The following is a 10,558-nucleotide window of genomic DNA, read 5'->3' on the forward strand; positions in this document are numbered from 1 at the left end:
CCTAATGAAAAGAAAGATGTAAGCTAGAGCTACTTCTTGGGCCTTTAAAGGACGCCTCCCCTGCACTGAGAGGCGCAAGGGTGGTTTTCACTGACAATTTTTGCTTGCAAGGTGTTACTGTTATTGGAATCCTATCTCCCCAACCTCCTCTATCTCAACCTCATCCATCACACCCCACTCTCTAGTGGTTGCTGTATTGACCTCTTGACAGCCCCTGCATTCATCGCGTCTTATCTAATACTCCTGCCTTTGCAAATGCTCTTTCCCGTGATCACCCTTCCCCCCGTTACACTCCTCCTGGTCAGTCGGCAAAAATCTTCCATTCTCGAGACTCGGCCCAAGAATCGTTTAACACTCCTTTCCTCCCTCCCTCCCACCCCCAGAATGAGTCAGGTGTCCCTTCTCAATACTTATCAGATTCTGCTGTAACTACTAATATTCTTTAAATTGGTCTCTTACTGGATTGTGAATTGCTGGAGGGAAAGGTCCATGTCTGACTCATTCCTGTAGGATCCCCAGGACCTCACGCATAGCACACCCTCCATAAATGCTGAGTGATTAAGTGGACAAAGGAAGCCATTTCGTTTTAGGTCTCTATACTTGCTCTACGGTAACTGGACCTTCGAGAGGGTAAAATGGGTATATAATTTAGTGGGCCATGAGGATACTCTCCCAAGTGAACAGAGTCTATTGGAAGTAGGAGTGCAGAGTGGAATAAGGGAAAACGGCTAGAAAATGCTTTGCAGTGCGTCAAGCATCCGTTTCATGTCAACTAGAGAATCTATTGCTTGGTGCATGATCTTCAACAGCACAAAAGCGTGCACGGATGATTCACTTCTCTTAGCCTGCCTCTAATGTTAAAGCCATCACTGTTAATGCTATCATTGTTATTCAAGTACAAAATTGGAGACATTTGCATTTGCTCCACATGAAAATACCAAATCTCAAAGATTAGGGTAAATCAGGTCCATAACAGATAGGACAACTGACTTTTTTTCTTTTTTAAGGTCTGTCACTCAGAATGTTCCATTAATGGCCTAATTGATCTATTAGACCAGTATTTCTTAATGGGTTTTGTGAGCAAGAATAAAGGCTGACAAGAAGACAAGGAATGGGGTTTCTAAGTTATTGCTTATTGCGATCAAAGTTTAAAAAGAATTGCACATAAACCTTTTTTATGTCCTTTTCCTTACCTCCACTTTAGCTCCTCATAACAAAAGATAAAGTCTGAACTTCTTATCTTGGCTTTCAAGCCCCCTTCACACTGGCCCCAGGTTATTCTTCCAGCCCTGTCTCTAGTCACTTACTCCGGCCCAGCCGCTCCCCATGCCCAGTTCGAAGCACTTCTGATACTTTGTTGGGGTTTTTTGACAGACTAACCTTGCCTCCTTGCGTGCCTTTTCCTTCCTATTCTTTTGAAATCTCATGTATTCTTCCAGCCTTATTCAAATGTCTTCTCCTCTATGAATCCTTCCCTCCCCCACTGGTATCCACCAACAAGAGTTAACTGCTCCTGCTTTACACTCCCACAGCACTTTGTGCCCAACTCTATCCCCTGGCAGGTACCATCTTGTAAGTACTAAGGACCAGGTGTTGTTCATTTTTGTGATTCCTATGCCCGACACCAAGCTAGCTGGCAATCCTGTTTTGCTGAACACTAAAGAAATGACTGAGTTGTTCACTGGAATTTACATGCACAGGTGCAAGGAGCCAATAACAAGTGATAAGTTATTGATGCCAATGGTGATTTTACAGGAGTAGCTCTAGTTCACTGAGTGACCACTACATGTTAGGCACCAGGGCAGGATCTTAAGCATATCTTTTCCAATCCTCATTTTATAGATTTTACAGAGGCTCCGAGAGCTTAAAGATGGTCTCTAAGACCACACACGGGGAGAGAATGCCAAAGGGAGGATTATTATGTACAGGCCTCTCTTCGTTCCAAGGCCTATACTTACTCCCCTTTGACAGGTGTCACTCGGCCCACGGTAAATGTATTCCGGACACCACGTTGGCATTTTACAAATAGTAAGTGACAATGACACGGTAGGATCAACAACCTTGGGGAATCAACCATTTTACAGACGAGAAAGCTGCAGTCTCCCCAAACTCAACCATCTACAATCCCAAATAGGCTACAAACCATGCAAAGTGCAGCAGTGGCTGGAGACTTGCAACACAGACTTACAACCCAAAGAAATGTTAGGATTTCACACAAATTTTAACCAAGTTCAGTCCATTGAAGGCATGCCAAGATCCATAATAAAAAAAAAAATAAAAATCATGAAGTAATTAAATATCTGAAGGCACTCTACATTCTCTCAGTTCAATAGCTCCCAATGTGAGCTCATCCCAACTTGCCATAAAAGTGAACCTTTTATTCCAACTGGGACTGTCTTCACTCTACATCACTCACTCCTTCTCCTCTCCTTTGGATGATGTGGTCCCCTCCATCCCTTCTCTCCAACCTCCAACATTTATCTAATATCCTCCTTTTCCTTTGCATCCGGACTTCTCTCTTCTGCAGCATGTATGTCCGTTAGCAAACAACAAGGCATTATTCTTAATGTTTTTGTATCACTATACACTTTGTGCATTACAACTCTGTTCTTCTATCTTAGCAGTCAAGCATTATTCTTATCATTTTACATCATTCTACATTATGCGTATGTACCTCAACTTTGACTTTCTAACTATACCTTAAGCATGGATCGTTCCATAATACAGTAAGGATACAGGTACTTTACATTTACATAACACAAAGAACATTCAGGATCACCCTCTGATGTTTCCCTCAACAATTCCTTGAAACGGGCAAAGAGGATATTGTTTCCATGTTACAGAAGAGGAAACTGAGACTCTAAGAGGCTAAGAGACTCACCAAAAGAAGTAATTAAGGAAGAGTCTGACTGCAGAGTGGGTCTTCTAATTTCTATACTCTTTGTATGAAGGCTTGCCACCATACACATTTATGGAACCTGGATCTATCTCTTCCTGACCTAAACCCCAGAGCTACATATGCAATGCTTAATCAAGGTGAAAAGTTGAGGTGTTAGGTGCTGATGGCCAAAGATGGCAAATCAAACCCCCTCTCCTCCCCACCCAAGAAAATGACTGTCCACATTGACACTTCTCTTTCCCCCAGGGGTTTTATATTACTCAGAAAGACTCGCATCTCACAGATAAGAAAGTCCCATCTGTGATGATGGTATCTGTCAGGGACTGGGCTATAGGACATCAAAATGGCAAACTGCATTTACAGGAACCATATTGCCAATAACATCATCAGATAAGTAGTCTTTGTTGGGGTGGGGCTCTTTTTGTGTGTAACAGAATGTTCTCTTTGAAGTCCTATTGACGGCATATGTAGTTTGCCATTTTGGAAGCACTTTAAAGCTGGGTTTATACAGAGTTATAATTTACAAGCAGAAAGAGGCTTATGGCCCCCTGGGTAATAAGTACTACGTTGTTCCCAGGTGATTTATTAAACTTTCCAAGCCTCACCTGAGTACTGGGCTCAAAGAGATGAAGTGGGTTTTACTCATAATATGCACCAAAGCCCAATACTACCAACCTCGTTTATATGAGAAAGTGAAGAGACATTTCAAAGTTGTGAAGCCAAGGCCTCCTTGAAAGTAGGATTCATACTCAGTGTTATAAAATGCGCTTGCTCATGATGTTCTTTTGCTTTTAAACAAGTTGAAGGAAGGAAGGTAAAGGCTCTGTTCTTTCCTGGCCTCACGAACCTGTGCAATGCCTGATTTGGAGGGAGAAAAAAAATAATTCTATTACTGCAAGCTTCCTGTGCCTCAGATACCGTGCTAAGTGAAAATCACTGAATACGTTATAATCCATGTAACGAAGGGGTGGGGTATGTACTATGATCCCCTTTCCATACATAAAGACACAGAAGTTGAACCATTTTAATTTTCCAATTAGGAAAAGAACGTATGAAATAATCCTTGCTTATAGGGATTGCTGACCACCAGGTGCAGGTGGCAAACCCAGGTAGTAGTATCCACTGTTTGACTGACAGTCATATACAACTCAAATGCTACCTGATTTCTAGTCCTGAACCGCAATCACCCTAAACATTCACTTCTAAACTCTCTAACTCACATCCATTTCACATAATTCATTCTTTCAGTCTGGAGACCTCGCAATAAAAAATACTTACAAAAAAACATTTACAAGAACTCTTGATCCCAAAAGAAATGAAATATCGAATTCTGACTCAGTTAGACCTGGGTGTGACCCCTCCATGCTGATCTGCTGTGGGCTTTGGCTGCCTCATCTATAAAACTACCCTACAAATTCTTAGATGAATTAAAATATGTGCAATATTATATAATACCCATGAAAGCACACATAATTTTAATTGCTATTGCTATTATTATGAATAAACTGACAAAAAAGTAAAGTTACATAGAGGCACGTAGGATGTGTTGTGGAAATTAAATCCGACAGCTGTCTTTGGACCTGGAAATTCTCTCCTGGCGCTGCTAAGCATTCATTCTCGCTGATCTGAGCTGCTTTTGTAAGACTGGAATGGTGCTCTTGCTAACATAGAAAAAAAACATCCTGGTTCTCCTCTCTCTCCCTCTCTCTTCCCCCCTCCCTCCCTCTCCCTCCCTCTCCCTCCCTCTCTCTCTCTCTCCCCTTCATTCCTCTTCACAGATTTTCGCTGCCTTACACTTTTGGGAAAATGACATCTGAGTCTGATGTGGAACAGAACTCCCAGATCGTGGCATTCCCTCTTAAACCTAGCTGTGCTGTCCTTTTAGTAGCCAAAATTGAAATGCTCTCTCAAACGGAAGGTACACATACTACAGCCCCAGCAGTTAGTTAAGCCTGGTCAAGGGGACCCCCAGTCCCCTCTGTTGACAGCTTCATCACAACCAAGTGATGAGTGCAGAGCCATCAAATACACGAAAACCAGGGCTCTGTATTTTAACAAATATAGCCACTCAGGCCCAGGCAAAAAAAATGCCTTGGGTACACTTAATTTGGGGAATGGGGAGGGGTGAGGGTAGGAATCTTTGGTTAACAAAGCACTAGGCACCAGAGTGTTCCTGAAAGTCAAGGCTACCAAGTGAAATGCAGTCACTACAGGCCAGATCTACCACCAAAATTTTCCTTCTGTAAAGTGTTTACACTGCAGATTTTTGCTGACCTTTTCTAGTCATGAAGTCAACCCCACCAATGCATCCATCACGGATGCCTGGTGACTCAGGAAGAATTAGTACCCATTTACTGGGTAGGGTAATTCATCCCAAGATAGAAGAGAGGTGCCTTGTTTTTTAAATTTTTTTAAATTTAAGATGTAGTAGGTTCTATGATCACAGGGTTATGTTCCTTTTGGTAAAAGCTCAGTCGTGAGTAAATTAAAACTGCAAATCATGGAAACAGAAATGAAAGACCCACTAAACTCTCCCTGAGCCGCAATTATTCAACCTTAGTGCACTGTATACCTATACCTCTTAAGGCTGCTAGATGGGGGGGGGATGTCCCCCAAACTGTGGCAACTGTGAGTCATAATTATATTATTAATCAGAATTAGGATGTACATGGATACCACTGAATGTGTAGTTGTTTTAGGAGGGAGGCCACCTTGGCCCTGGAGAAAGTACAGTCTTTGAAAATTAAGTTTATGGATGTGTAAATGTAGAGTACATAATGTTGCAACTCTGCCTAAATGTCTTCATACAGTGCAAATTAATGCAGAGCCTAACTAGGCATTTGGAACGCTAACCTAGTTTTCTGTGTTTAGCTAATAGCTAGCAATTTTGCTTACACTTTTATCCTCTCATTACATAGCAATGATGATCATTTAGTAAATACATGTGAAAGGCCACATACTCCATAGCACCTCTTCTGGGTTGGAAATAACCCCTTCCTAATACTTGTATTTATATAATTTAGTTACTGATACACCAAGTCAAGTACAGCTGTGATAAGGAGCCCACTAGTGCCTCTTTTGGAAGCTACCCATTCTCAAATGGTTCCTTTGTAATGGCCTGACCAAATAAATGCAGGGTAGGGGTGGGAGACAAAGGATTGTGGGGGGTCCAGAGCCTCAATGAATGTTAACCCTTTGTAAACCTTAAAGGGACTCAGTTGGCTTGTCTGCTTTGCAAATTATTCGTGATGGTGAAGAAAGGTAAGGAAAGGCTATTTTCTAACTAGTGAAATATTAAGGAACGAGAGAGTTTGGAATAGACATGTAGAAGAGAAAGACGTAAACTGTGGTCTTCTAAGGTGCCATCCAGTCCATTCCTGGACATATGACTGATATCAGCCCTTACAAGTCACCAGGGAATGTTTCCTTTCAGATGCAGAATGGGGTAAAACAGGTCCCACTAGAGGATTTGGGGTGGTCCCAGAGTACTTTTTCTTGTCTCTAAAGTATTACAGAGGCAAAATCCTTAGTTTGGTGGCAAAGCCCCAAACAGAATGATTTTGAATTCAAGATTCCCCATTCCTGCCCTAGGAAGAGAAAGTTGACACTGAGCAGTGGTATTTGGAACGAGGTCCAGGGTGTGCACAGACAAGGATTTCGAAGATCCAGAACCAGAACTAGCTTAGAGGGTGGGGATTGGCTGGGCCAGGGAAGATGCAGGAAACAGGTCCCTCCACCTCAGTGCTGCTCAAATGTGTCTGCTCACAGGGGCAAGGTTCCTGTTCTCCTCTTTTGGTGGCTTCAGCGGGAAGTTGGCTGAGTCCCCAATTCTGCAGAGGGAATGCAGGCTGGAGGGAGCGCTGGGAATGGGTCCCACCCTAGGCACTTTAATGACAGGTGTGAGGAGAAATGGGGTAGACACTCTCAGTGGGAGGAGACACTGAACTGAACTGGGAAATACTGCTGATCCTGGGGCTTTTTCTCATGGCTCCCCTCCACACAGCCAACTCCCTGCACCAACAAAGACACTGCTTGGAAATCAGAATCCCCTCCAACACGCAGACACACAGGCAGGCAGGCACAAACCCTACCCGATTCACCTCATCAACTCCTGAAACCACAGACTGACATAAGTGGCCTCAGGTCAGTGAGGCTGAGCTACCATTCCACTGGGAATTGGGAAAGGCTACCGTCTAGAGTGGTATTTCCCACAGAGTGTTGTTTCAGGCAGGCTTGGCTTTTACTTGATGTGGAGCATGGCATGCTAGCATGTTTTAGACCACCAGTTCTGATGTGCTTGGGGAAGGCACGGAGGACCTCCACATCCCTCTCGTCCCTGCTGGTGGCACTCTCCAGTCCCGCATCCTCCCGCAGTCTCTTGAAAGTGCCTAGATACCAGGGCAGGGCTCTGCATCCATTTTGCCTGCCGGGAACCTGCGAGTTTGGGAACTTTGAAAGCCAGGGGATGGGGGTGGGGGTTGCCAAGGCTCAGATTTGGGGACCAGAGTTCTCAGCAGGAAAGCCGTTGAAAATCAACACCCATCTGCCTCTTGTTTCTCATCCCCCACCCCTTCTATGTTCCAGGACTCCTAACAGATAATAACCATCTCTCTCTCTCTCTCTCTCTCTCTCTCTCTCTCTCTCTCACACACACACACACACACACACACACACACACACACACACCCTTGGGCTTAGAAGGTTTTTCATTCTCAAGGCAGCAAACCCTCAGAACTCAAAGGATCTCTGCCACCCCCCCCTTTCCCCTCCCACCCCGCGAGGCTACTTGAGCGCCTACACACAATAAAATCCCACACATTCCCAACAGCACAACAGAACCCCAACCCGCCAGGGGTTCCAGCGCGTCCCATACCTGATATGCAGACGATGAAATTGGCTTGAAGAAGAAAAAGCACCTCCCAGACTATTTCCATCCTCTGATTCTCATTCCAAGTGCATCACTCGACGGGAAAACAGGGGGGGAAGGGGAGAGCCCGACACGGCACACACACATACAAACACGCACACACTTGCGAGCGAGCGCACACTCGCACTCCCACCCGACAGCCGGCCAGGGACAGTCACCCCCAAGATCAATATCGCAGTTTGAATTGTTCCGGCAAATCTCCCCTCGGGCTCGACGGATGTGCGCCCCAGATGTGCTGACACATGTCCGATGCCTCGCTGCCCCGGAGGTCTCCCCGATCGCCGGTCTCCTCTCCTCCTCGCACGAGAGGCGGAAACAGCACTAGCAGCGGCGGCGGCAGCCACCTGAAGCCACCAGCGCCGGGCTCTTCCTGCAAAAACGAGACCCCGATCCGCCTGGCGCCCCAAGAAGACATAGACGATAGCCCCCCGCCGGGCCGCGCTGCACAGTTCCGGGCCCCCGGCGCTCGCAGCTCGCTGGCTAAGCCCAGGCAGTCCGCGACAAGTTGCCCTCGAAGTCCGCCCCCCTCACCGGGGCATGGTCAGAGGCCGGCTGCCGCGCTCCGGGGCCGCTCTCCTCCTGCTTCCGGGGGGCGGGGGGAGGAGACGCCACCGCAGACAGGGAGACAGAAAAAGAGAGGCAGGAATTATTGCCCGAAACCGCCGGCAGGCTCCGCCGACCCTCCCTGCTCCCCAAGTCGCGCGCAGCCCGCCGCCTCCGAGTCCGGCTCGGGCGGCGCATCCAGGGCGCCAAGCGCCGAAGGCGGGGAGCCGGGGACCCGGGCGCGTCGGGGGCCCGCGGGCTCCCCACGTCGCGCGCGCGCTTTCGGTCCCTCTGCTATTTTCCTAGGCTCCCCGGAACCCCCGTTGCCTCGCTTCCATCGCCCGCAACTAGCGCCGCCGCCGCCGCCGCGATTTTCCGCAATGCAACTGCAGGGGTCGTTATTTCCTCGCCTACGGAGCCCGACGCTGCCCGATTCGGAGGGGAGGAGGAGGGCAGGTGGGGCGGGAGGAGGGGGAGGAGGGGGCGGCCCGGCCAGGTGAGCGTCCCCGCCGCCGCCAGCCCCCGCGGCAGCCCCGCCACCCGGCGCCCGGGGGCGGAGGCAGGAGGCCGGGCTGGGGAGCCCAGGCTTAGCGCGGCCATAAGGAGGAGGCGAGGGCTGGGCGTCGGAGCCGCGGGCCAGCGCGGAGGCGCCTGGGCCCCGGCCGCTCGGTCGCCCACCAGGACTGGGGAGTTTCTCATCTCCTTGGAAAGAACTTCGCGCCCGCCGCTGGGGCGCGGGAGACCCGGGCGGGACTCAGCCGGGGCGCTGTGATGCGCTCTTCCCCTGCTGCGGAATACTGGGGATTTTTTTTTTTTTTTTTTTTTTTTTTTGCATAATTCATTCCCTGCCCTCTCCCGCTCGTCCCTCTCCTGCCCCCCCCCCTCCTTCCCCCTTTCCGCTCCAGTGCCAGAACACTACTTACCCCAGAGTTCTCCTCTGTGTACGTTCCTAGACCAGGTGCAACTCTCGCCCGCAAGTCCCTCACCTCCCTCCTCCCCGAAGGGGGAAAAACCGTCTTTCCAAGTCCGGGTGCGAGCAGTGGCCGCCGCCAAACTGCGCCTCCGCTCAGCTCCGGGCGGATCCGAGACTATTGGAAACCCGGGCTTGAGGGGAGCCGGCTTCCCTTCTTTTCGGTTTTTTTTTAGTCTGCTTTTCTTTCGGGAAGCTCAAGTGATTTGGAGGCTTTTACTGGGCTCCAGAATACTCTCTGCCAGCGATACTCAGCTGCTTCCACCGAAGGAGATTTCCCCACCAAATCCGCGCGCGCGCGCGCACACACACGCCCAGCGCGCGGCTTTCCGAGTCCCGGGGGGAAGGTGGGGGCGGCGTGAGCACCACCCACCGCCGCGGCCGAGGCCGAGGCCCAGGCCCGAGGCCGCGGGTGCGCAGAACGACTCGCCGCGACCCGGGGAAGGACGTGCGCCCGGGCGGCCGCTTGGAATGCAGATGCGGGGGAATTGGGAGGAAACCCTGCGCTCGGGACTGTTCGCCCGAGAAGAGGGCTGGGAGCGAGAGAAGAAAAGAAAAATTGTAGCACGTTTGCATCGCCCCTCTAGCCGCAGCAGCGGGTAGAGAAAGCCCCAGACCTACCTCTTTGGGAGAGCTGGAGAAGAGGAGGGCAGGGGAGGGGAATCCCTGGAAAGATCTCGGATTTCTCGGCGCACTTGTCCGGATTGCAAACTGTGACGTTTGGAGATTTTGCACAAGCGCGGATGGACACACACAACAAACACAAACACACACGTAACCCGCAGGGTATTATTTGCACTTTTTAATTTTTCGTGTTTAGAAGCCATTTCCGTGTGAGTCTCGGTCTAATCACCGCAGAAAGGGCGGATGAGTGGAGAGGGAGCAGGAGAGGGAAAGAGGGTACCGTGCCTCCGCACAGAGTCAATTTAGGGAGTCTTGCAGGCTGTGTGGCATGGGAGGGCGGGCAGGGTTGGAGCCAAAGGAGTAACACTGCGGCGCTCCAGGCTTCTTGAACCGACTTCAACTGCCCTGGAGTCTGGCGGGTCTTTTTGCGGAGTGGTAGGCGTGGAGGTGGGGGTAGGGGTAGGGTGGGAGGGAGCGGAGCCGAACAGCCTGGGCTGCCTGGGTTGGACAGACTTGGGGAGTTGCGTAGCCCTGCTACCTCTGGGGATTGGCAAAAGGAACCTCCGGCTGACTTGAACAAGGAGGTGTGGCCGAG

At 49.3% G+C, this 10,558-nt stretch overlaps 1 protein-coding gene across 3 annotated transcripts in view; it reads right to left on the reverse strand.

Moving 5' to 3' along the window:
* CA10 (carbonic anhydrase 10) overlaps window positions 1-9,697 on the reverse strand; it is a 498,188-nt gene extending 488,491 nt beyond the window's left edge. The window contains exons 1-2 of one of the 3 annotated variants that reach the window (XM_053892841.1): window positions 9,293-9,697; window positions 7,773-8,405 (exon numbers count right to left, since the gene is read on the reverse strand). In XM_053892841.1, the coding sequence (XP_053748816.1) occupies window positions 7,773-7,833 (61 nt within the window). In that variant the 5' untranslated portion in view covers window positions 7,834-8,405; window positions 9,293-9,697. Of the gene's footprint in view, window positions 1-7,772; window positions 8,455-9,292 lie in introns of those variants that run through there. The other 2 variants (XM_053892842.1, XM_053892840.1) reach the window with 2 other exon arrangements.
* Window positions 9,698-10,558: the final 861 nt, after the last annotated feature.

This window comes from Panthera pardus, unplaced genomic scaffold (genome assembly GCF_024362965.1).
Source record: "Panthera pardus isolate Hobbes unplaced genomic scaffold, ASM2436296v1 HiC_scaffold_3, whole genome shotgun sequence".
NCBI lineage: Eukaryota > Metazoa > Chordata > Mammalia > Carnivora > Felidae > Panthera > Panthera pardus.